Genomic DNA, 26,891 nt, shown 5'->3' on the forward strand with positions numbered 1-26,891 from the left:
TCAGCCTGACATGGCAGAGCAATGCATAACAAAGCAGGAATGTGGTTTAGCACGGAATGTGGTTTAGCATGGGCTTGCACTACTCCTCGAGCAGAGATGAAGGAATATCTGTTTAAATCAGAATTTAGCTGAACCAGAGCTAGTACAACAAAGCATTAAAGGGCCTTTTGCACTGGAACGAAGGAGAGATGCAGCCCAGAAAGCCTGTAAAGCGAGGCCACTGCTGCTAAAGGATGGAGGAAATGCAGTGGGGAAAATCACAGCAGCAGAAAGATGAGAAACTGCAGGAAGGGAAGTGACCAACATGGCATCCCAATGCAGCGAGGCGGTGACATGCCTAACTCAGACCCGCTTCGGAGCTCCAGGTTGGGCAGCACAGAGGGACAGTGCCCACTTCTTGCATCGGGAGGATGGATGGTGTTAACAGGGAGGTAATAACACCTTCATTTCACCAAGCACTCAGCTGGATCATGACACTTATCTGCTCCATAGTCCATAACCCAAAGCTCCTTGCAGGAGGGAAAGCCTAGCTGGGTCCATACACACGCTGTGTTTACAGTTGGAATCAATGATCTTAAGGGACTTTTCCAACCTAAACGAATCTCTGATTCTCCTTGACAACAAGACTTGGCCTGTAAGGTTCAAGCAATCGGTGCTCACAAGCTAAATATGAGAAGGCCTGTGAAGCTGTGCCCTGCCTGTACTGTGCCCCCATGCAGCAGGCAACCTTCAGGCAAAGCTGGTTGCCACGCCAGCGTGTATGTCTGAGAAGAGCAACTCTTGGATTTGGGAAAAAAACACATAAAATTGTATTTCTGGTGTTACCAGAGCCAGCAAAGAAAGCTGCTGTCCTTGTTTAAGACCTTGTTTAGACTAACTATAGGCACGGTTCATCCTTCAGGTACATAAATACTTGGGAACTAATTAAGATTTTTCCATTAGCCATAGGAATGAGCTCACACACGGCTGTGGGAAAGCCAGTGAGTTGCTCTGCAGCACTCCCTGCAAAAAAGGAACAGCAAAAGGCCCCTTTTCCTGCGAATCCTCATCGGGCACATCGATCTCATACCAGGGCTGACATTTCCCTCACCCCCATGCTGTGCTAAACGCTCCCAGCTGCCGCCCACATTTGCATCGCATCTGAACCCGGCATCCAGGCTGTCCCCACCACCAGCAGAAAGGACAAGTGGCAAAGATAAGAGTTGGCTGGAGCTAAGTAAAGCCTCTGGATAATCCGTGTGAATTGAGAAATCAGATCCTTACTCCTTGCACTGGGGTGGAGGATCTGCCTGAGCAGGGAGCTCTGAAACTCAAAATGGTTTTATAAAGTGAAGAAAGCACTGTGCTTGCTCCCCCTGATGTGGATCTGCATGCTCTCCCCCCTCTCATCCAAGCTCTGTACCAGGCTCAGGGCAGGCATGGGCTTCTTTTGGGGGGTTTCTCTGATTATTGCAGAGCAAAACCAGAGTGCAACGAAAAGGACACTTAAAAATCCCACAGATTTGGGTCTGGATCAATGCCATTTAATTCCATCACTCAAACTGAGCTGCTGAACACTCAATTCTTCCATGCTTTGCACTGAAGTGACATAGACAGGAACTGTATGTGAAAAAGGGTTCTACCTTGTCTGAAATGGGGCTAGACTGGGGGTGACTACATGAACCATCGTCCTTCGGGTGCTGCCCACTGCTCAGCCCGCTCCATCCCCTCCCTCATGCATCCCTGGCTCCGCGCTATCGCTCCTGACGCAGCGGCAACACAAGCAGCAAATAAAGGTAACATATTGCCCACCACTCTCCAGGGGTGGGAAAGACACACAGAAGCCCCAGAGGCTGTTTCCCTAGGGAGACACCTCCTCCTTCCACGGGAAGTGCACGAGCCTGTGCTCCAAAGCGCAGAGCTTTGATTACCAGTTTTGTCTTTGTGATGCTGAAGGCAAGTGTTTGGCAGCAGGAAGAGAAGGGAGATTCCAGCATCTAATACAACACTTGCTGGTTAAACACTGGACTGCAATCACGTCCCTAAGCAGAGCCAGAGACGTACAAATTACTTTAGCAGGCGTTTTTCATCCTCCTGCTATTGGCTCCTCTGCCAGGCAAAATGCTGATTTTCATCCTGGCTGTTTAATGTAAATATAGGTGATTCAGAGGGAGGCACAGAGAGGGGCACAGCGAGCGAGAGGCAAACAGATTGATAATATGCAAAAAATAAAAAGAAGAAGGTCATTTGGCAGAGGTCTGGGTGCTCTGGCAGAGGTCTGGGTGCTCTGGTGCCCAGCAGAGCAGGGCAGCCAATGCTGAGAGCTTCTCCCTCAAATTGACTCTCACCTTGCACACACAGGCTGAACGCAATGCCTGGGGTGAGATGGAAGCGGAAGGCGCCAGCCTCCCCCCTGCCTACGCGGCCGACAGCCTGGCTCTAACACCGCCACCAAAACAACAGCAACATAAAGATCAGCTCCAGTCCCCTCTGTCATCTGTCCCTGTCCCCCTCCACCGGCTGCTCTGCTTCTGATTATCACCCGGAGCGAACGCAGCAGCTGAGGAATAAAGAAAAGCCATTTTCCCTTGTCACTTTGCCACGTTTCTAGGGACACCACTTACAGCCATTCAGCTTTGCTCCCATGGACGGGGTCTCAGCGTGCCAGCAAGGCCTCGACTGAGGTACTGGGAGTCCCAGAACAGGCTGGGCCAGGAGAGGCTGAATCCCCGTGCTTGTGGCTGCTGTAAATGCCCACAGGCATTTAGTGAAAAAGGATGTTATCCCACTAAATTTTACTGTGCCCATGCGAGGAGGTGGCGTTACAATGACATCAAGAGGCCAATACCTCTCACCAGCCCTGGGTAAGAAGACAGAAGCATCTCACTGGTGCCTGTGACTCCCTTCACCCCACAACTAAGGAAACCTTTCAAAGGTAGTGATCCACATTGCACTAATGTGTCCATCTCCTGCAAGTGCACCCTCCACCGCTCCCAATTGTTGGGATAATTAAATTCCAATTCCCTCCCAAACCCTTCCAACACATCTAACCCAGCTGCAGGGGACAAGGGACTGTCAAGCATCAGGGGACAGGTGCAGCCATGAGCCCAGAGGAACGATGCCTCTTAACGAAGCCAGGGCACAGATTACAATGCTTGTGTTCCTGCTTGTTACGAGCCAGCACACTAATGAGCATGTCTCCAGCAGGCAGGACCCAGGAGCACAATGCATCACAACGATACGGATTTCTAATTAACAAAGTATTTTTGAGGCACTTCGCAGCTCTGGACCAGAAGTTCTCCACAAAACACTCCACCAATGCCTGCCGTTGGGCTGCAATCCCTAATTTTCAGCAGGGAACTAGGAACAGATCCAAGATGCTCATTGTAAGGTCAAGAATCACCACGAAGGAGACAAGAAACCAGATTTCCACATAAAAAGCATGGCATTACATGCTTCCTGTGGATGGATCCTCCAGGAAGGTCACAACACTGGAGTGGCTCCAAATCATCTTTCTGACCTGAAGTTGTCTTGCAGGAGAGTCAAATGACTTCTTCTCCAACAAGAAAGAAAGAAAATTAAAATAAAGAGGAAAAAAAAAAAAGACAATGAAGAAAAAGGAGAAGAAATGGCTTAAGAAAGTGTCGTTTGCATGGTGCAGCCTGGATACGTTACTAGGTCGGTACTGCAGGGAGAAGGAGAGGAGGGGAAGGTAAAAGCCATCACCTCTCCTGCAGCAGCCCCTATCCTGTTACCCCAGCCTGGGCTGGGAGCAGCAAGAGGACCTGGTCCTGGCCAGCTGGGCTCCTGTGTGCATCTCATCCCCGCAGGCAACACGTCTTCCTCTGCAGACCTCCAAGGCAGGCCATTTGCCACACCTCAGTGTTACCTCAAGGCACCTGGGCTCACACACAGCTCCCAGGAGGACACCCCAGCTTTAGGGCTCTGAAGTCCCCAGAGCAGGCACCACTTTCTGCCTGTAATGTCTCACCCGGGGCTGCTGCTGTCAAGAGGTACACCATGCTGCCGGCCTTTCCTGGGACCGCACTGACCTCTCTGGAAAGGAAGAGTAATTCCAGGGAAGCAGAGGGATTTCAGGGTCTAAGAAAGGGCAGTAAGAAGAGACTTGGCCCCTAAACATCACTGATATTCACCATGACAGGTCTCTTCTGGGAAACGACGGCAAAACAAACCAGGCTTTGAGAAATAAACCCCCCTGCTGTGCAAGGCTCATCTGTGCTGCCCAAGCCTTCGGCTTTAATCTTCATCCCCCAAAAGAAGAGACTTGTCAGAGGGGGCAAAGGCTCACAGGGCACCCGTGAACCTGCTTTCAGAGCTACCCAGAGCCCACAGGGTGGACCACAGGGCTGCACGACCATCCACAGCCTGCAGAAGCTGCAGCCCTTGATGTTCATCCTGCTGCCAAGCTCGGGCAGGCTCGTGGCCTGACTGCTGCCCTTTGAGTGAATAATTCATACCCCATTACATTGCTGTTGCAACACAACAACGGGCATTTTCCAGTTAGTAACCAACAATGGAAAGTCTGCCCATGTTATGAGCAAAGGCTCATTGTCACAGTTGCCACCTTAAGCCAGTTTCCCCATGAAAAACCAAGGACAGAGCTTTTCCTTTTAGAAAGACAGTTCTTAACATCTGATCTCTGTGCCTGACTGACTGCTGGCTGCAGGGTACAGGGGGCCGCCGAGAAGTATCTCTGAACATCAAGGAGAGGTATCAAGTGAGCCCCAGGCTTGTAAGAGGAGCTGCTAATCCACAGACTGACCCCAGACTTCCCAGAGACTGAGTTGCACTGCTTCTGTGCCTGTGCAAATGGGGATTTTACATGGGTAGCCTCCAACAAATCAATATAAACCATACCCTACTTACAAGGGTCGTCCATAACTACTTACCAAACACCTTCTCCATGGGAGCACAGTCAACCCTCCCAAAACCAGCATACAAGGAGGAAGAGGTACTTGAGGAATGGGAACTTTGAAGAAAGTTCAGGAATTTCTTGATTTATTGGCTCTGTTTAGTTTCTAAATGAACAACAACTGGGCAGGCAATGGAACAGGACGAGATGGAACATGATAAAACGAGCTACATTGCAACCAGCTAGTAATTACATCCCAGAGCAGAGCACTGATGGGTTGTGGATGGCCAACAAACACCAAAAAAAGTGTGAAAACATAACATTTGAAAATTCCTACAACACCTGACAGCAGGGCTGGATCAAGCCCACACCAATATCTGGGAACAAGACCCTATTACTCCCTTGGAAGCATCAGAGGGCACTTGCAAATCCCAACCCAGAGCAGGGGGCTCTGGGGAAACTTCTGCTGGTCATTGGTTGTGGAAGGAATTACCCACCAACTAACATGTATGTGAGATCAGGAGCATCCCTAACAGGAGTGGGGATGCTGACACACAAATAAAGCAGTGGGTGCTCCAGCACAGTGAAGACAAGTCAGATGTTCTCTCTGTTCTCTATATATTGCCTATACTATGGCCTTTAGACCTTAGCAAAGGGTTGTCTTCAACTTACAGCCACATCCTGAGAGAGCATCTAAACCAGAAATCCAGGCAAACCCCATCCTTACAAACCCTTGCCCAGGCTGAGCCAGCACCACGTGTTTGCTGCTCCAGGGTTGTTGCCATGTGGTCAGGGCTCGTTTAAGGCCGAAACCTCATCCCTGCTATTACAATCGTGACAAACCTCAGCTATTTCCCAGCTCTTCCAAGGAAAGGCCAATGTTACATCAGGCTTGTAAGATAAAGCTTCACAAATCTCTGGCACATGGACGTACTCATACAAGCGCTCCAAGCTGATAATTAAGGACAAGGATTGGTAATTAAAGACAGAGTGGCACAAAGTGCTGCTTTAAAGTTTTTCATTTTCAAGAATTTCTTGTCTTTTGGGCTGTGAAGAGCTCCCCACTGCCACATCAGAGCAACTTTAATAACGTCCTGATGGGATGACAAGGGGTTTGCATTTCCTATTCTAATTACAAAAAAAAAAAGCCCCATGAGGGTAATTGAGCTCCTGGGTCATTATCCTGCTCCATGTGCTGAGCCCAGCCCACGGGATCCAGCCCCACAGCACACAGCCACAACACACTCCCTTCATTTCTGCCCCTTCATAGGAAAGGGCAGGTTTTAGCCATCACCTTTAAAACGCTCAACACACAAGTATGGTTACCACTGCTAAGGGAACAGAGGTGTCCCAACACATTTGGGTCACTAAGGACAACAGGTGTAAGGATACTGAGCCAGATCTCCCAGAGATGTGGTCCTAACCTGATTTGGCCACGCAGCGCTTTGTTTCCCTGCGTCTGCTTTCTTCCTGTGTCCATTTTCTTCCTCTCTTTTCAGACCAAGTCTTTTCACAAGGATTAGTCTCCTCTATGGCTACAAATAACATCTGCTGCAACAGGAACCACTGCTCGCTTGGGACCACGAGCAAGCACCTGAATACAAATCCCCACTCTGTCAGACTGCAGCTTCTTTTGTATTTCTTATTTCCTTAAACAAAATAATAAACATATAATGCACAACATCATGGAAAATAAGGAGTCCTTCTTTCCCATCAGCCTCATCCACTGGGTTTTTAAGCTCCACGGATCCAGGACATCAGCAGCTGTGATGCTTTGCTGAGGGCCCAGGACCAGGGTCATTTGTTCCCTGTTTTTTGCTAAACAGTTCCCTTTCTATAAACAAGCTGGTATGCATGGTGACACATGCCTGTACGTTAATTGCTAGCTTATTAGGATGTCTTGGAGAAGTTTTGTCTCCTGCTCTTCAATGCCCAAGGGGGGGGATGTTTGGAGGATGGAGGGGTCAGGTTTTCCAGCCTGTTCCCCCTCCCTGGGCACTACCTTGCTCCTCTTTCTTTTCTCCTGGAGAGAATCCAGAGGAGGCTATGAAAGTGAACAAGGGCCTGGAGCATCTCCCCTATGAGGAAAGGCTGAGTGACTTGGGGCTGCTCAGCCTTGAGAAAAGAGTCTGAGAGGGGATCTGATCAATGGTTATCAATATCTGAAGTGTGGGACACAGGGGGAAATGGCCAGCCTCTTCTCAGTGTCTGTGGGGACAGGACAAGGGGCAACGGCCTCAAGTTGGAGCACAGGGAGTTCCACACCAACATGTGGAAGAACTTTTCCCCAGTGAGGGTGAGGGAGCCCTGGGACAGGCTGCCCAGGGGGGTGTGGAGTCTCCATCTCTGGAGATATTCCAGCCCCGTTCGGATGCCTCCCTGTGTGATCTGTTCTAGGGACCTTGCTTTGTCAGGAGAGTTGGACTCAATGATTTCTTGAGGTCCCTTCCAACCCCTACAGTTCTGTGAGTCTGTGATTCTCTTCCCTGAAATCAGGATGCAGTGGGGAAAGGAAAATCAAAAAGGAGAAAAGTGCCTGTGGGGGAGCATGGAGCAACCTGGTAACACAGCTGTGCACGGGGGAAACACTGGTGAGACTGGAGACTCCTGAGGATTTTGGAGGTTGTGGCAAACCAGGATGGTTTTGACCTCTCAGCTCCCTTGCAGCCCTGGTGAACAGTCTTAAGCACTTTCCTTCATCACAGTGGATTTGTTCCTCCTGTCACTGCACGTGTGTGACAAGCAGCTCTCACTAACACCCACGTTTGCACACCACAGTCTAAAGCATCGTGGAAAAACACCTTCCTGAGCCTAGGGGTGTCCCTGACAACACAGTGACCAGAGACAGGGCAAGTTCCCACCAGCTGACAACGACTTTCAAAAGCTGACTCACCAGGACTGCGGCTTCTTCTTCATGATGCCCTGGCGTCTCCACTGTGAATGGGGGCTGAGGTGGTAGGTGAGCTGCCGGCAAAGCTTCTCCATGGCCCCGAGGGAGTCTCCTTCCTGTGAAGACAAGGGAATGATGCCAGATAAGGTGTCTGCAGCATCACCATGATGCCTGTAGGATGCTCCGACCCTGGAGCGGCTCCTCACAAGGAGCTGGAGAGTCACAAGGGCCCACACTAAAAATTGTAGAGGAAGAGGAAAAAGAAACTCCACTGATTTTCAAGATGCTGGCAAGGATGGGGCATTTCACCAAGGACCACCCCACCCTGCACACCCGTGGACATTGCATTGGAGAGCAGACACAGGGATGTACAGGTCCTGCCTGGTCAAGGATGAAAAGGTCCCTTCTTGGCTGCTGTGTGGGGGTTCAGGGGACCTGCACAGTGGGGTTGTCTATGTGATTCATGCAGCAGCAACGCTGCTATGGTTTGACACAGAAATTGATTAAATAAACCAAACAACCCAGCCATTACCATCAAAATTGCTTTACAGAAGAGCAAGCACTGAGAGACTTTGTGAGCTCATGGGTATCTTGGGAACAGTGCTCCTCAGAACCTCTCAAAATATATATTTGTTTAAAAAAAGAAGCTTCAAGGAAAACATGGATTTGGTGGAGACTTCTCATTTCTGAGGAAATTTTTCACACAAAGGGATAGTTGCTTGGAAAACTTTGTGAAAGTTTCTAAGAACTTGGTTCTAGCAATTTTTGTTCCTAAAAAAGAAACCAAAATACAAATACCAGCATCCAGACCACTCAGTCATGTTTCATTTAAGACCTTGATACACTAAGGCACGATATGACATCCAGGAGTGTAAAACACCCATCTTGCTCTGCTTGGCTTGCTCTCTGAAAGGTCACAAGCAGTGCTTAACCTGACCTGAAGCCTAATAATAGTTTAAAAAAAAAAAACCCATACAAATCAGGATGTGACAATCTGTGGCATCTGCCTGGTTTTGTGCAATCACTGCATCACAAAACACCTCAGGGAAGAAACAGACACCGAAGAGGAAGCCCGAAAATAAGCAGTGAGCCCGGGCTGGTCTCGCCAGGGCTCTGCGTTCACACTGATTGCTCAACATTTTGCTGTGTGCTGGGATGGGCTGGGTGAGGATGCTGCATCTTCTCTTCCCAGACACCCAATTACTGCTGCCTCCGAGCCGGAGTGCCCTGGCAGAGCTGCGAGCTGCACGGTTCCTGCAGCCTAATTTACACAATGTATTCTCCCACCTCACCTCCAAGTCAGCAGAGCGGGACCGGCCTTATAAAGACATTATAAATATTGAATTAACCAAGGAGCAACAGGGATTTTTGACAAATCACCTCTGGGTGTGCAGGGGAACAATTAAAGCAGGTTTTCTCAGGGTAAAAAAAACAACCACAAAACCAGGACGGAAAGAGCATATCTGCAAATGGCTGGAGCAGAAATACAGGCATAGGACTTGTGGTCTTTAGTTTCTCTGCTCAATCCAGCCTGCAAGATACTAAGCTTTGACAGAAATCAGGGTGGTTTATTCCCAGACATGTCCAAGTGCCTACACAGCGATTAACGTTAATCAAAAGCTGCCTTAGTTCAGGAGTGGTGCTTTGCCCAGCTCCATCTGTGCCAACTGTCAGCAAAGCACCAGCACCACCACCACCTCCCACCCCTGGCATCTGGTGTGCAGCACAGGGGATCGCAGCAGCTCAGGAAGGAACTCCAGGTCCACAGATCCCAGCAAGACAAGGTGTATGGAAAACCCCGTGTCAGCACGAGTTGGAAACAGCGCAAGTCAGGAGCTGTTTCATATCTGAGCTCCACGAGCGTTTGACAGCTCTACCTCCCAATTCCCAGGAATTATGGGGTTTAATCCCACACATTTCAACGGGACACCAGCCTATGCTAAACCTCAGGCATGCTGACATCAGGCATGCTCCTTATGCTGGCAAATGGCAGAAAGGAATACCTACTGCTCTGGGCACAGGGATGGATGAACCCCGGCTAACCATCCATCATCACCAATTCAGCACATTAAGTGCTCCAAGGAAAGATGCTGCAGCAGGGCAAAGCATATTGTATTCCTTATCTCTCCACGTCAGCGGCCACAGCCAGCTCATCCTTCACACAGCCATCCCCACCAGGCCACTCTTGAGCTCTCTTTTCTTCACAAGCAAGCTTGACATGCAAGCCCTGCAGGTACTGGGCTACTTCTATTTTGGGGTTCTAAAACATGATTTAGAGGACATGACTTCTGCACACGGTAACTCTTGCATCTCCTTCTGCTCTCGGTACTGTGTGAAGGTATAAGCCAGCCACAAAAGTACAGTCCTTTCCACGCTGGTCTGTAGATAGGTGCCCCAGTTTAGCACTTGGATAAACACCCCGTTTCAGAGCCTTTATAAAACATACCATTTGGGGGTTGGGCTCCTTCTTTCTGCACATCTCATTCCCATTCCTGCCCTCCACCTGCCCATGGGTGAGATTCAAACCTCTCTGATTCAAGAACCCACTTTCTCAGGCACCTTCCCAACCTCTGCAATTCCTGCTGAGAGCTTTGTGGGAGGATCCAGAGCAACCCTGGGCCTGATCCTGACATATGAGAGCTGTGCTGGGTTGCACAAAACATGAGTGCAGGAGGAGGGCTTTGGCTGATGCAGTGCCAAAGGCAGCACTGGACACTCATCTTACGGTTTAAACAAAAGGCTTTTTCACTGTTTATGATCCAAGTCTATCAGGAAATAATTAAAGATGACGCACACCCTGATGGGACTGAGCCCAAGAGCTTGTGTGAAAACTGAGCCAGATTAAAAATCCACTCGACTCACTCGTGTTGACTTAGTTTTAATCCCACTGCCCAGTTTACAGGGAGAGCATCAAATGTGGGGCTGCCAGGAAAGCCAAGGGCTAGTGCATTACACTGGCAGGAGTGATGCTGCCAAGCACTATCCCTGTGTGTGTCTGTAGGCTTCCTGACATCATGACAGCACTACACCATGATGCTGACCCTCCCTTTAAGGCAAGGTAACACTCCTGCCCTCCATCCAGCATGACGCCCTCTGTTCTGTACCACCAGCATCCCCCGCACAGGCTGACACACGCCCCATCGGGTGCAGATGGATGCTGCTGCCGCCACCCCTTGCTGCTTCCAGCCCTTAACCACTGTCCTCAAAATCAAAAGCAACGGCCAGAAGGTCCTTCTGCCCCACCTGCATCAATCTGCATCACATCACTTATTCAATAACTCCTCTGCTACAGAAGTACAGTCAATACAGGGCTGGTTGGGGGATTTTTTTGCGGTCAGAGGGCACATGAGTGGCGAGGCAGACTTACCCCGACCTGCAGAACTACAAACCTGCAGCACTGGCTTTTGGCAAAAGCTTTGTGACCTATTTGTGAAGGGCAAAAATCAAGCACAAGACATACACAACGAGAGCTACCATCTTCACTAAGCATATTGTCTTACCACCTAATTGCAGCTGCAATCATTCCTGAGATAACACCCAGGGATGACTCTCCCGCAAAGGCACTGCCAGCGGCTCCACGGCAGACCCGGCTCCTCCCAGCACCAGGCATTCAGGGGGCACGTGTGTGGGAACATGCATTTGTTACTCTTGGTTTTCCAAGCTCTGGGAGGCAAACTGTAAAGTATCTCAGGGCTGGAGGGATGGGACAGACCACACACAGAGTTTAGCTTTTCCAGCTGACAATGCTGCCAGGAAAAAGCCTGTTTCATACAGCTGGGATATGCCCTTTCTCTTAGCACCATACTCACAGGCCAGCTGATTGTGGCCACTGTATCAGGCCAAGAAGCTGGTGATGTGCTATCTCCCTGCAGATCCATCAGCTACACACCTGGAAACATCTGGCACTTTGCAAAAGCTCTTGGTGCCGTGATCTTGCGCACACCTGTACAGCCCTTACATCAGCAGGGAGAGAAACCTGTGCCATGCACACACAGAAACTGCTTTAAGCATCACCTGAGCGGGGGGACGAAGGCTCTGTACCAGAAGCAGGAAAGCCATATGGCTCTCACTTTCCTTTTAATTTATCTTGGTTGCTCAGCTGGAAAGTTTTCAGAAGATAATGCCTCGCAGAGCTCGTTTATGCAGCATCCCAGCTCTCGGCAGGAGTCATAGGCAGCCACAGAGCCCACAAGGAACAAGCCCAGGTGGTGCAAGCACCAGCTCAGATAAAGCAGGGTGGGGGAAAAGTCTTGGCTCCTACTCAGCCAAGTCTACTCCAAGCTGGCAGAGACCTGGGCACAGGTTCTGGCCCTCCAACATGATGCTGAAGGTGGGACAGAGGAGGAATGAGGGGAAAGCTGAGAGCAGAGGCTCTTCCCTGCAAAGGGCCCCTTTCCCCATTGTTCCTCCTCTGTCTTCTCCTGCCTCCAGCCCTCTGGAGGAAAGGGCTGCTTGCTGCTGGGAGGAGCCCAGATATTCATGGGATTTTAATCCCTTTAAAGATTTCATCTGGGAGAGGGATTCATGGCACAAGCCCCATCTGCGATCTGCAATCAGCCCCGTGCCAACAGGATCTTGTTCAACTGGAAAATGAGGGGGAGCAGCCAAGCCAAGCCCCATCCATCCCCATGGCTGGGGACCACCAAGCTCCTGACCCTGGCTCCAGCCCCCAAAGAAAAGATCTGGATGAAGAGATGGAGCAACAGCACTTGAAACAGGAATCTGTTAAACCCCAGGAAACAACAAGAGCGGCTAAAGGCAAGGAGCCAGGGTCACCACCCTTGTGTCCTGCTAAATCTGCCCCACTTTCTGCAGGGGCACCTGTTTTATCCACAGCGATGGTCTCACCTGCGGCACAGGAGAGAAACCATTCAGCAGATCCCATCAGCGAGGTATCACCCAGTGTCTGCACACCACCTTTAACCACAGACAAGCGATCCTTGGATGTGCTGCTCTGCTGATGGAGGGAGGGGGTGTAATTGGAAGCAGAGGGATGACACCATGGGAAAGCAACCACGGCATGAACAGGGCCAATAAACATCCAGAGTCACTTGCCTGCCCTCCTTGCATCACCGCATGGCAACAACTCCTGGGCAATCCAAGGAAGTCAGATATGTATTCACAACCCAAACATCAGGGCTGCTCCAAAAGAAGCAGTCAGAGAGCTCAGAGGAGGACACAAAGCATATGAAAGCCTTGTGATAAAGATGTTATTGCAAATTAATTTGTTTTCATTAAGAAATGAATCACCCGCTCTCCCTCCAGCAGCAGGATCCCTGGTGATGCTCAGAGCCCTAGGGGGGTGGGCTTTGCACCAGGGCCAAACATCGTGTAAAATAGGCCAACATTAATGATTAAAGAGCCCTGGTAAAGAATTCCTGCTGCAGCACAGCAGGGGATTGACCTAAATCCAAACAATTAGCCATTGTCTTGTGTTGGAGGAAGCAACAGGTTATTTTTGCTGGTGTTATGACACAGCCCCACGTTTCTGTCACTTGCAACCAGTCTCTGGGGGAAAAAAGAAAGAAAAAAAGATACTCTACTGCAAATCTGAACCTGCAAAAGTCCCAAACTGGCCCTCCAACACCAGGATTCTGACTTCATTAAAATTAAACATTTTTCCCCCTTTTTTCTCATTCTTTTAACAAACGCTTCAAACTTGCATCATTCCCTTCTGGCTGCTGCAGGATTTGCAGTTGCCACTTTGGTGCACAAAAAGCTCTGTCCATGCACAAGCCATTGCAGCCACAGGCCAGGGAAACATCCAGGGAGCACCATTCCCCACGTATTAAATATTTGGTGTGGAGACCTCTCAGCCAAGATGTTTGCTTTCCATCCAGTTCAATGGACTGTGACCCTTAAAACATGACCTATTTCACACCCAAATTATACACAGAATGAGAGATTTCCTTCCAAGTCATCCTCCTTGTTTTGTTTTGGGTGATTAGACAGGACAATAGAGAACCCCCCCTGATGCTCACAATGGGAAACAGTTATTACTCAGTGTCCTGGTTTCAGCTGACCTAGAGTTGATTTTCGTGCCAGCAGCTGGTGCAGTGCTGTGTTTTGGATTTAGGGTGAGAATAATGTTGATAACAGTCATGTTTTAGTTGTTGCCAAGCAGTCAAGAACGTTCCAGCTTCTCACACTGGCCTGCCAATGAGAAGCGAGGGGCACCCAAGAAGCTGGCAGGGAAAATGGGCAGGACACCTGACCCAAACAGGCCAAAGGGATGACATCATACATATGATAACACGCTCAGTATAGAACTGGGGGTTGGATGGGAGGTGGAGTGGCTCAAGAGCTAGCTGACCATTGGGTTCAGGTTGTGAGCAACTGTGCTGTGCATCACTTGTTTCATATTTTCTATTATTGCTACTATTATTATCTACCTTTTTCTGTCCATTAAACTGTCTTTATCTCAACCCATGAGTTTTACCCTTTTTATTTTTCCTTCTGATTCTCTCCCTCATCCCACTGAGGGGGGAGGGAGAGAACGAATGGCTCTGTGGTTGTTTTAGCTTAAACCACAACACACAGTTAAAGAAAGTTGTAAAATAGTGAGAGATGCTCTAGGAAGCCCTAGGACATATCATCCTCAATGGCTTTGACATACATCCAATGAGTTATTACAAATTAGCAAGAAGCAAAGGAGAGCAAATCCCCAGTAAGCCACACTGAAGTAGGGACAGACTTTGGGGTTTGGAAAGGATGACAACAAGATGAAGAGGAAGCATGTCAGCACTGTGAAATGGTACCATGTGCGAAGCTTTCACACCACCAGTAGACCCCTAACATGGGCCAAAGCTGATGGGCCACAAGGACCTCCAAATACCTACCAGGAAGGCAGCAAGGAAGGCATGGGGACACATTTCAGGCAAATAGGAAGTGAAAGGCATGTCCACCATTCACCAGCATAGCTTGGCTGACCCCATCTCAGGTCGACGCAGCAGCCAGGAAAAACTCTGCCCACCTAAAACCCACAGCCACTCCTGTGGCCCCAAAATGGCTTTCCCCAGCTACTGGCACCAGAACAGCATCCTGCTCCCCAGCACTGAGGCCCCAGGGTTTACTAGAAACTGAATTTACGACGCCTTCCCTTTTGATGTAGTCACTTGGAGCTGAAACCATCTAATGGCTTTCTGGTTTTCCTTTTTTTCTTTCCTTCTTTTTTTTCCCCCCCCTCCCCCCTCTGCTTTCAAAGCATGGGGCTAAATCACAGCCTATTGTTGCATGCAGACATCTGTGCTGCAGCCAGCCCCAGCAAGCCACCACACCATACTTTCCTTTTGAAGCCCTAATGGAGTTTTCTCCCGCAAACTGTCCTACTACTGTGAGACCAAGAGCTGAGGAGGTAGGAAGGGCTTAAAAGCCACCACTCCCCTCTCACCAAAGGCCCAAACATGCCAACACCCTGCCAGGAGCAAGCGCTCAGGTTGGTTTGAGATTGGTCTACCACAGGAGGCTCAGTGGTTGCTCCTACCTACAACCCCACTGAGGTGTGCAGAGGAGGATCCACACAAGCAACAAACCCCTCTTGCTGCACAGCTGGTTGGCCACTGAGTTCCTTAAACAAGGCATGAAAAAACCCCATTGTGTTGTAGGGAAGAGTTCTCCAGAGAGGTGTCCTTAAAATATCACCATAAGGATATGGGAATTCCTTCTCAATCCTTTCAGGCTCCTCTGGGAAGAGACATCAGCGTGTGGGGAATGAGTGATGAGGCAATCCATGCCCAAAGGCAAACGGGTATGGGCATGGTGGATGTAAGTGGTAGATCTTGCCCACACAAGGGAAAACAAAATCCAAATAAAGTGACAATATGACTTTAAATGGGTCCATCTGACCACCCAATACCCCTGTGCAGAAATCCTTTTGAAAGTAAATCAAGGCCATTTTAATTCAAATTAGCTGAGAAACAGAACAAATTTAATAAAGGCCATTTTAATAAGAAGGAGGCTGTTCCCAGCAGGCGTCACTGAAGCTGAGCTAATCCACTTGATCTTTCCCAAGTTCCCCCAGGTGTGTAGCCATGGAGCCAAACAGCGCCTGGGCCTCCCCCTGCCCAAGGTTAGGGCCAAGCACTCGCTGGCAGCAGAGACACTCCGATGGCTTTTGTAAGGGAAGCATGTGCCCCAGAATTAATTCTCATCATGAAACGGCCAAGAAAAGGTTAACTGGTCCTGGAAGAGAATGAAGGTCTCTTATATGAGAAGAGGCATTTGTCTTCTTAGAGGAAAAATACATTTTCTCTGGCATAAGAAATTCAGACTTGGGCTTGGTGACCCTTCTCTCAGCATGGCTCCAGCTATGAGCTCGCTGTAGAGTCTTCCCCAAGCTCTGCTTACATCCCCTCACAAACCATCCACATAGCAGCAGGACGTTTGAAAAGACAACAAAACCAAACCAGCTCCTGATTTCCCACCATGGAAGGGCAATTGGTGGTGGAGCTGGGTCCACAGGGTGCAAGAATCAGGTCACGGACCTGGGAGCAGCCAGTGAGACCCTCACAGAGCTGTCAAATTGCCATGTACAACTGGCTCCCTTTCTCAGATGCCCTTTGCCAGGAAAGGAGCATCTCCACCATGAACAAATCTCTTATTTCTGTTCTGCAATGTCATATTTTACAGTGGCCACCGTGAGCCCACAGGAACACCACAGGGGTGAAGTCAAAGCCTAGCATCAAATGAGGTACCACATCCTACTTCAAACCACCAACACAAGGGGCTTCCACATAAACTATGTGAAATATTAGTAAAGTGGTTTGTGGGAAGTTCTGCTGAGCATTTTAAAAGACACACAGAAATAGAAATGCATGCACATAGAAGTCTTACAGAAACAATTCAAACACACCAAATAGCTCCAAACTGGCTCTTTGGATAAGGAATATTGTTCATACTGGAAACCTAACCCCTTTCTGGTTTGCTGGGATATAGGCTTTACCATCAAAATGTCCCTTTTAAAGAAGGGCAGAGGAAAAAGCAGCTGCTGAAAGTAGCATAAATAAAAAGCAAAGAAAAGGCATTGGGGTTTTTGTTGGGGGTTTTGGGGGTTTTTTTTGTTTGTTTTTAAGGGAAGGACCACTCTTCTATGAAGCAATGGACTAGACTTTGGTAAAAGCTTATCAGAAAGTAAAGCTTCCTGTCCAGCAGCAACCCTTTTATACAGGAAGAAGCATTTGGGAGATCTTGCAAGAACTGAGAAGAGGAACCACATTTCATCAGCAATCCTGATCAGAAAACTCATCCCATTACCTTGCAAAACCCAAACCCAGCAACCAAACCAACCAGTGCAGCCTCAAATCCCATGCCCAGCCCTGCAACAATCAGGTCAGGAATGCCAAAACAGGAATGACAGCCCCAGCTACTGCACAACATGTCCCTGGACTGAGAATGCTTTCGTATGAGGCTCATTGAACTTTGGGGCCATGATTAGCTGCAAGCCCTGGGCTGAGAGCACAGAGCTTAAGCAGCACGTCTGGTCTTCACCACCTTATTTGAGAAACTTAACACACTGGCAGGAGCAGTGACTGAAGGTGTCCCTTAGCAGATGGCAGGTAGTCATTGCCAGGGCAGACAGCATCAGCTCTGGCAGCAAACATGGCAAAATTAGCATTTTGTGGAGTCCTGGCTGCCAGCAGCATAAAACCCAATGAGGGAGAAAGTCAACAACTGGTGCAAAACATAAGGGGCTTCAACCAGGGGACTTCTGGGCAGGAGGTACCTGCATGGCCTCACCTATCACTCCTCACCATGCTCCTTGAAGTCATTCTCCAGAAGGTCCCATTAACTCCCTGGTCCATAAGGAGTGGTTGGCTTTCATGAAATTAGCCAAAAACTCAGCCACTGAGCACGGCACATGCATTAACTTAATGTTTCAAAAACCCCAACTGCTCTGCTTCCAGGCAGATCCATCAACTGTGCAAACCCTCTCCCCAGCTCAGCCCAAACCACAAAGGCATAAGATCACCATGTCCTGCCATCACATGCTGGCTGCAGAGGTGGCAGGAGACATTAACCTCAAGATGACCATCGAGGAACCAAGCACCAGCAAGGTTAATTCTTTTCCTCTCAGTACAAGATCTGCTCCTGTTCAACTCTTACAAAAACAGCCCCAGACTGGCCTGACACTGCCAAACCTGGGAAACACATGGCTGAGGACATCTACATATGCTGGGCACCCCAGCACAGTACCGAGTTCTCACCTAGGATGAGCACAGAGTACCAAGGACACCAGCAATTACACCCTGCCTTGAAGTAGCCCAAATTAGGAGCTGGTGAAGCTGCAGCTGTAGCAGAACATTGAAAGGAAAAATCTGTAGAAACAAAGAAAAGAAATGGAAACCAATTTTGCAACTCAGATACCACTACGAGGAGCGCTCATCATCTGCTTTAATGAAGGGCCAAAGTGCAGGGCATTAGATTCAGTGTTGACACATCAAAATGAAAAGCAGGGTACAACAGGGCTTTATCAAGAGAGCCAGAAGTACAAGATGAATGGGATTGCAGCAACTCAGGAAGTTATTCAGAAGGATCCCAGAGTAATATTACACTCAGACTTCAGAGAAGCAATTAAAGAAGGCAATAAAATCCGAGGTGATAGATGGCCCTAAGAGAAGCACGTAAGATAAAGGGAAATTGTGAAAAAGAATATCTTTTTTTTTTTGTGAGAGCTACTGGAGGGTACCCAGCTCAGCTTCTGCAGCAATGGGATAAATGAGCTGCAGTCAAAATGACACAGGGAACAGCAGGGTGTCTGTGTGATGCTTTATACCTATCAGTGGCATTGCCCCATGCTCCAACACCTAACATCACAGCATCTGCAATGTGCACAGCAAAACTGGGGCTGCAGAGGAGGCTTCTGAGCATCACTGCTCCAACACGTGTTCATGATATACACAGTAAAACCTACACCCACGTAAAATGGACCCACTTAAATGCTGTAAACCAAGTCTCTAATGGGAAGGCCATTTAGATGCCAGTATTCATTCCTGGATCACTGGACCAGCCTTTTAAGGACAAATGCATCTGTACCCTTCTGATAGACACAGCGACTTACCATAAAACAAAGCAAGTAGCTAAAACTCCAGAAGAGCCATTCATTACTCTGGAAATATCTCTGCAAACAACCAACTTGTGAGTCAATCACTGTAGCTGGTGTAGAACAGCAAAGACAGAAAACCACCCAGGGTGCCGTGCTGACTGGACTGCAGATGGGGCGGGGGGACAGAGGTGCCAACCTCTAAGGTCTGCTGAAGTCAGTGTGTTCAGCAGATGATGGCACTCACCATCCTCCTGCACACACAGAGACAATAGATTTTGGAGCCCCTGGGCAGCTCCTCCCCAGTGGGGTTCAGCTGCTCCCCATCACTCACTGCCACTGTCAAAACACAGTTTGCAGGCAAAGCTGCCCCGTGTTGTGGCAAACAGCACTGTCCACCACCTACAGACCTGACGTCTCTACTGACCACACAGCCCCAGGCTGCAGCAAGCACTGCATCTCCAGGGGCTGCTCTATCAGCTTTTCAGGCTCTCAGACTCTGCCCCGGGGGTGATGCACAGAAGGGTGGAGGTGGATGCTGGAGAGTGATGGGTGCAGGTAGCTTTGCAGTGTCCATGAAACCTCCCACCACCCTGCCTGAAGCAAATGTGGCTCTTCAGCCAGACCCTGCCTTAGGTGCTCTCTCTGCAGGAGTCAGCGTTTCTCAGAGGCATCCCATTGGGAACCACTCACCATTCTTTGTACCACTCTCCTCCAGGATTAAACCCAAAGTAGACTATTGGTTATTTATGTCCCAGATATAGAACATGTAGAGATTTTCCCAGCCCAACAAGTCTCCTACAGATCCCGTGTCTCAGCTGCACCACAACAGATCCCACGGGAAGCAAACCCCAGTCCTGTCAGTTATTGTTGTTGGAGGAGAGCAGGAGTGTCCCCAGGATACCACTACAAATATTTATGTCATTCCAGAGGGGCTCTCAGCCCCTCGCCACAACCCCTGGGAGTACCATGACGTGCACAAGAGCCTGGGAAGGGGCGGCCACGACCCCCTTGCATCAGTCCCCGTTGCTCCCTGCTGCAGGCGGGCACAGAAATGTGGATCCCAGGGCAAGGGCATAACCCTCAGAGCAACGCTCGTCTTCAGCTCATTAACCACTGCAAGGCCTTCACAGGCACAAGAGAACTGGGAATTTTCTTTTCTTTTCTTTTTAAAGAAAAACCGGATAAGATCAGAGCAATAAAGCAGCAGCTAATAGCAGGGCTGTGCTCCAGCCAAGCTCTCTCCCAGAAACAGCTCTGGGATGGAGTGAGGCTCGAGGGAGCTGAGTTATTTCATCAAGTGCTCCATGTGGATGTGAAACTACAAATGGCAGATGGGAGAGTTGTACTGGGGATTTCCTGGAAAGCTGGATGGAAAAGAGAAAAGGGAAAGTGACAGAGAAATTGGGAGGATTAGGAAATTACCTAGTGATTGCAAAACTCTTTGAAGGTGGAAAGGGTGGGATAAAGCTCTGACCCAAATCCCCAAATATCCCCAAACTGTGAGATAATCACTTGCTGGACTTTGTCCAGAAATCACAGCCCCTGTCACCCACCAAGAGCAATTGCTGAAAATCCCTCTGGAAACTTCCCTATCTGCAAGACCTTGGCTCTTGGCATTTCTTTACTACTTTTAGCCCAATGGAGACAGTGGAGCTGTATCCCCTATGGAAGGAGCAATCACCTGGTGATCCCTGGGGAAGGAGGACATGTTGTACATGTGGGCTGAACTAGAGAGAGGGGCTCCTCTCACCTCATCAGCATTCCTTGATGTCCTGACCCACCCCAAACCTGCAGTGCTGCTCATCCATACATCTCTATTTGGCTGGGTGAAACCATCTATAAGGCTTGTCACAGACAAACCCCCGAGGGGCTGCAGAGCTGTCCTGGCAAAGTGACTCTCTGCTGGGGCTAAAAAAGCCAAAACTTCTTGCTGCAAGGAATAGCCAGAAGCATAAATCACACCAGCAGTGATGCTGCTGGCAGACAGGCCAAACCCAAGTAACTCTTCCAATTCTGGGATTAGTGCTGGAAATGTGAGTGCTTCCAAGACCCAGAGGTGTTTTGGTCCACAGCCCTTCCCCTGTTCCAGGCACTGCTCTGCCCTGCTGTGAAATGCTCTTCCCCTTCTTCATACTTAGAGCCTGAGGAACCACCAAGGAAGGGGCAGGGAATGCTGCTTGCAGCAAGTGTTTTATCCTCAAGGGCTTTCAGCTCACCCTGAAGTGTCACGGGTGCTCAGTACCTCTCTGAACCCCCTGCAAAGGCTGACCACACTACCCAGCAAAGCAGCTGAAATTTGGTACATGCAAACCCATGATTTTTTCTTCAAGTTGGCAACACGAGGCAAAGGCAGGGTTGCACCATCTCAGAAGACTCCATACCTACACCACCCAGTGCCACTGAGCCCTCACTAGCCAGGCTTCATGTGCTCCTCAGCTGGGCTCACTCCTCTGCCTGACCAGGGAGGTAATGGCACCATCTCCCTCCTTCTACCCTGACACTGGGGAACTTCTTCCCCTGCTTGGCTGGAGAGCACCAACAAAATGCATCCTGGCCACCTGACTTTGGTGGTCAGAGTTGAAAAATGGGTGCACCAGTTGCTTGCAGCCCCGGAACAGCGAGATGGGGTTGTAATGTCTGTTAGAGCTTCTTTCACCCATCTTGATGAATGGTGAGTGGGACTTTCCTGTCTGGCACAAGGGAACCAGGTCAGATGTGCCCATCACCCGTGGCTGGGCGATTCCTCAGCCACCAGCAGTACTCTCAACAGGGAACCCCTCCTTATTAAAATACTCAAACTCTCCTTATAAAACTGTTAATTTCTGCAAATCCACTCTGTCAGCAGACTGTTTGCTTTCTTAGTGCTCACACACATGTGAGTAAGGCTGGAGATAGATATTAAAACACCCATTTAAGCGCCCAAGTCACCCAGCTCTCCCCTCCAGCCATACCATGGCAGAGTTCCCCACCACACACTCTTCAGTGCTCAAGGTGAATAAATAAAGCTCCCACAAGGAGGCAGGGAATCAATATGCTTCCTTCATTTGTGGTAAATTATGTTCTGATTAAAAGCTAAATGAGCTGAACTCAAACGTCAATTACCATCCAAAGGCATCAATAAAATAAGTTGTTACTGTTTAATGAGGTACCTGTTTCTTCATCCATCATTTCTCTCGTGGACACTTTCTTGGCTTTATCTGAGAGGCTGCAGGGGAAGCACGTGGCAGGACAGAGAGTCCTGGGCCCTCAGCTCAGGATGGAACAATCTGCCTTTGCACTAGTACTTCTGTGCAATGACACACAGCTCCTGGCTACCAGAGCTGTGCCAGAGGGGTCCTCAGAGAAGATTCAGACTCAACAGGGCAACTACAGCCCTTGCCAGCTCTAGGAAAAGAAGCTTGGCTTCTGGGGCTCATCCTTCATCACAGGTTTTCCTAGCAATACTTCCCAACTTGTGATTCTCTGGGAGCAAGGGACAAGATCAGACAAAGTCTGCTTGACCTAAACTGCCTTTGAGACAAGGACTACATGCGAGTGGCTCTCCAATGTGCTTCTTAGGTGGCATTTTTTTGAGGGGAGCAATGAAAAACACCCAAGCACCTATGTTAAAGATGTAGGTTCTTCTTTTAGATCAAGGCAGAACTGCCAAGCCCCAGATGCTCCCACAGATTACTCCAAGAGACTACACCAACACAGGAGCGAGCCTTGCTCGTTGTGATCAATAGCCAAGCATCTCTTACAGCTCTTTCTCCCCTTCCCCCACCAGGAAGGGGAGGTCATCAAGAAGCAACACAAGAGGTGCATCTTCTCTGTCCAGCATCGATGGGAAAGTTAAGAGCCAGTGGGCATCTGTGTAATCTCCTACAGGCTTTTTTCTTTAGAGAAGACATTGAGAAGAGAAACAAGGGGGCAGGGAAGAAAAAACTGACCCAAAGAATCTGAAGATCCTTCCAAAATGCAACCACAGACTTTTCCTTCTCTTTTTGGCATTAAAACACTCAAGCTGACCTGCCCCCTTCTCTTTCCTCTTCAGCTCTGGGTTCAGCTCTGAGGTTTACTTTGGGTGCTTGGCAACTGCTGCCTATGGAGAAAAGATGAAGCCACTGTGAAATGTCTTTTCCTGCTCCTGGTTCTTTTTTTTCATCGTCTGCTCTGGCTCCAACCTGTGTGATGATGCCCATCACCGACAACTGGTGTCTCCCAAAATGCTCCTGACTTCTTGGCAGAAGAGGGGGAGCTGTACACACAGCGCTTCGCTGGCTCCTGTGGCACCTGACATTTTGGAGGCATTGCAAAAATCCATCTCCAAGCCGACAAAATCCACCCTGTGGCATTTAGGAGGGTTTGCAGATGGTTACACAGCGGTTAGGAAAGGTCGTCTTCTTATTCCTGGAGCTGAGCAAGGGGCCTGGCGATTCTGCCAGCCAGCACTGAGATTCTGGGTTTAAGCAAGCCAAAAGAGATTAAACCCAAAAAACTTTGATAAAAGTCACCCTGACCACACTGGACTTTTTTCTTTTCTTTTTTCTTTTTTTTTTTTTTTTTTTTTTTGTTGAAAGGGCTCAATCAGTTCATCCAACCACCATATGCTCAGGCAGCCTCTTTCATCCCAAATTGTGCTCCAGCACTCCAGAGGCTTTCAGATCACAGATTCTCTATTCACCCACCCGCAGATGGTATTGGTTAGGTAGCTGAGAACACAAGAAAGACTTCTTTGTCTCTCCACACTTCAGAAAGAGTTGCACATGCTGCCATGCCTTAGCCCAACCCCATTAAAAACTCAATGCTTTTTAATCCAAGGCAATGTTTTTGTACCACTGGTAACAGCATGTGCCAGGTCAGCTGTTCCCCCAAACCTCTCTCTCAACTCCCATCACAACCTGTATTGCCCTCAGAGACACAACTAGTATAAAAATCTGTAAAGAGATAACTCATTTTCATAAATAGGCCATAATTTTCATAAATTAGCCCAGGCGCCCAAGGGAGATGCTAGTTAGCCTGGAAGGGGGGGTTACCCCATCACACACTGCCTCGGAGAGGGGAAAACAAAGCAGCCCAGGGGTAAGGGCAGACAAGCCCCACAGACACATGCTCCTAACAAACAAATAAAAATAAAGTTACAGTGCCTTGCACAAAGAGGCCAGTTCATCCAACAGCCACGACACTGGTGCTGTGGAGGAATACCAATTTAGAAGCATAGAATTGTAGGGGTTGGAAGGGACCTTGAGAGCTCATGGGGTCCAACCCCCCTGCCAAAGCAGCTCCCCAGCTCATATTGCACAGGGCGGCATCCAGATGGGGCTGGAATCTCTCCAGAGAAGGAGACTCCACATCCCCTGGGCAGCCTGTCCCAGGGCTCCCTCACCCTCACTGGGGAAAAGTTCTTCCACATGTTGGTGTGGAACTTCCTGTGCTCCAACTTGCACCCATTGCCCCTTGTCCTGTCCCCACAGACACTGAAAAGGGGCTGCCCATTTCCCCCTGCATTCCATACTTAAGATACTTATAAACATTAATAAGGTCCTCCCTTTGTCTTCTTTTCTCCAGGCTGAACAGTCCCAGCTCACTCAGCCTTTCCTCAGAGGGGAGATGCTCCAGGCCCTTCATCATCTTCGTAGCCCTTCTTTGGACTCTCTCCAGGAGATCCCTGTCTTTTTTATCCCAGGGAGCCCAGAACTGGACACAATACCCCAGATGGGGCCTGACCAGGGCAGAGCAGAGGGGGAGGATCCCCTCCTTTGACCTGCTGGCCACACTCCTCCTGATGCCCCACAGGATCCCAATGGCTCTCTTAGCCATCAGGGCAAGCATCTTCTATAAGGTGCTAGTGCTTGAAATACAGTTAATTTACATGACATTTTCATGTGAGGTTTTATTTCAAGGTTGGGAAATCTCTTTCAGGGTTCCTACACCATGAAATGTGCTTAAATAAAGAGTCATCCTGCCACTTCCCTGCTGATGCTGGGGAGGTGTGGGTTTTTCACTCTCCTTCTGCAGTCCCATTTCAGACACGAAACCGGTAATTTGCCAGTAGTGATACCATCACAGCCCATCCAGACCTCACCATTATTCCCTTTTAGCCTTAATATTAAAAAAAAAGAATAATCAAACCTGCAAAGTGCAATTTTTTCTGGTTTCCAAGGCAGTGTGCTCAGCTTTAGCTCACACACAGGGGCTTTAGAGAGCATCTCTCTTCTTGCAAAGAAAGGATGAGCAGAGGGCACGACATGATAAGTTAGGAAAGAGCCAGAGCTGTCATTAGTAGGGTCTGAGCTTCACAGCCTCTACAACAGGATATTTTAACATATTGCAGATGTCTTAAATGCCCATAAAAAGTGATCTTCATACTGGGAGCAATAAAAAGAGCCATCAATACAGAATACAATTGACTTAGCTGAATCCCTATCATTCCCTTTGCTTTTCTATCAAGTATTCCGGGTTTTAGAAGGTTTAAATTCATAGATCAACTTCCTTTATGATGTTTCTTACAGCAAAAAACTAAATAATACTTTGTGTTCTCCTGGCACTGTGCATCTGGCATCTGAGTCCTTTGCAAAAAGACATGAGGAGCATTTCTCTTGCACTGCTAATAGTAAATGGGAAAGGTAAGAAACTCAGCAAAGCCAACCTGCTCACCCGACAGATTCTGCCTGTGTCCCTCAAAGTGTCATCACTTCATACCTATAATTTCAGCTCTTAGTGCTGTAAAAATGAGCATGATGTCAGAAACTTGGAATGATAATTTGAATTCAAGATCGAATAATAATGTGCATGGTGGAGGAGACTGATTACAGGTTTGGTTTGGGGATAAAGGCACCGAGTTGGTGGTCATGGTATCCTCATTATATTCATCCTGTATAAACTGAGTTTATTAATGCAGTTTTAGCCACATGTCACAGCACACAGGATAGTAAATAAGAGGAAAAATGCTCATTTTCGCTTCAATGCGGCTTCATCAGAAATAGTGTATTTCAAAAAGCCCAACACCATCTGCAAATGAAACCCTTACACCACGGGTCTGAAAGAAGGGTTAGAAATAGATTATTTCATCCAGGTCACAAAAAAAAACCCTTTTTCTTTCTATACTTTCTTGTTTTCATGGGTGACAATTAATGTAATCAAGCCCATACTGCAAACCTGATCAATTTAGAGCCCATGCAGGAAAAGACATCTGAGCTAGGGATGCAGCTAAGCATATATTCCTCGAATGACACAGAAGCAAACAAGAAAATAGACCTTCACACTATCCAGAGCCACATGGGCAAAATCCATCTTGCCTCCAGTGCCAGCACATCACCTCTCCAGCTACACCAATTTATTAGGAAGAGTTTTTAAATGCCCCCCCTAACACATTGCTGTCACTGTGTATCTTACAATACTCCTGTTATGGGTTAGCCCCAGCTGGCAGCTCATTCCTCCTCCTCCCCCTCGCTGGGATTGGGAGGAGAACTGGAAGAAAAAGGTAAAACCCATGGGTTGGGAAGGACGGTTTACTAGGACAGCAAAGGAAGAGGGAAATAACATCAACAGTACTCATAAAATAAAGCAGGTGATACACAATGCAATTTGCTCACCACCCAGAACCTGATTCTCAGCCCATCCCCAAGCAGCGATTCCTCCTCAGGGCTAGTTTCCCCCCTTATAAACTGATCGCGATGCTCTATGGTATGGAATATCCCTTTGGGTGGTGTGGGTCAGCCATCCTGGCTGTGTCCCCTCTCAGCTTCTTGTGAAAATTAACTCCATCCCAGCCAAAACCCAAGACAACTACGAATTTTGGTGAGGAAGCTGAGACCATGTTGCCTGTTGCACACAGTTTCCATGCTGATTTGTTTGCCTGTACCTCGCACTTTACATGCAAACAGGATTGGCATCTTTCACCCATCATCTTAGAGGAGCTGCAGCCTAAGAGGTCCTGGCACCAACAGGACACACATGCAAGGCTAGACTTTGGGATAGGGTTTTGTTAAGATGCTCTTCCAGCCCTCCCCCAGCCACTGACCAGCAGAAAACAGCAGGATGGGGATCAGCAAAGCCAAAATCTCATTTTGTGTTTATTTTAGGCAGGCTTCAGGAACTGGAGGAGCTTCCATGGTACATCCCCAGGC

At 48.7% G+C, this 26,891-nt stretch overlaps 1 protein-coding gene across 1 annotated transcript in view; it reads right to left on the minus strand.

Annotated features, from left to right (window-relative positions):
- The window catches only part of LRRC75A (leucine rich repeat containing 75A), a gene marked incomplete at its 5' end in the record, with an annotated part of 88,965 nt that overhangs the window by 27,047 nt on the left and 35,027 nt on the right, over positions 1 to 26,891 (minus strand). Inside the window, one exon of the mRNA XM_084273002.1 lies at positions 7,746 to 7,858. Coding sequence (XP_084129128.1) covers positions 7,746 to 7,858 — 113 coding nt within the window. The remainder of the gene's footprint in view (positions 1 to 7,745; positions 7,859 to 26,891) is intronic.

Source organism: Gallinula chloropus (assembly GCF_964237585.1).
Source record: "Gallinula chloropus genome assembly, chromosome: 19".
NCBI lineage: Eukaryota > Metazoa > Chordata > Aves > Gruiformes > Rallidae > Gallinula > Gallinula chloropus.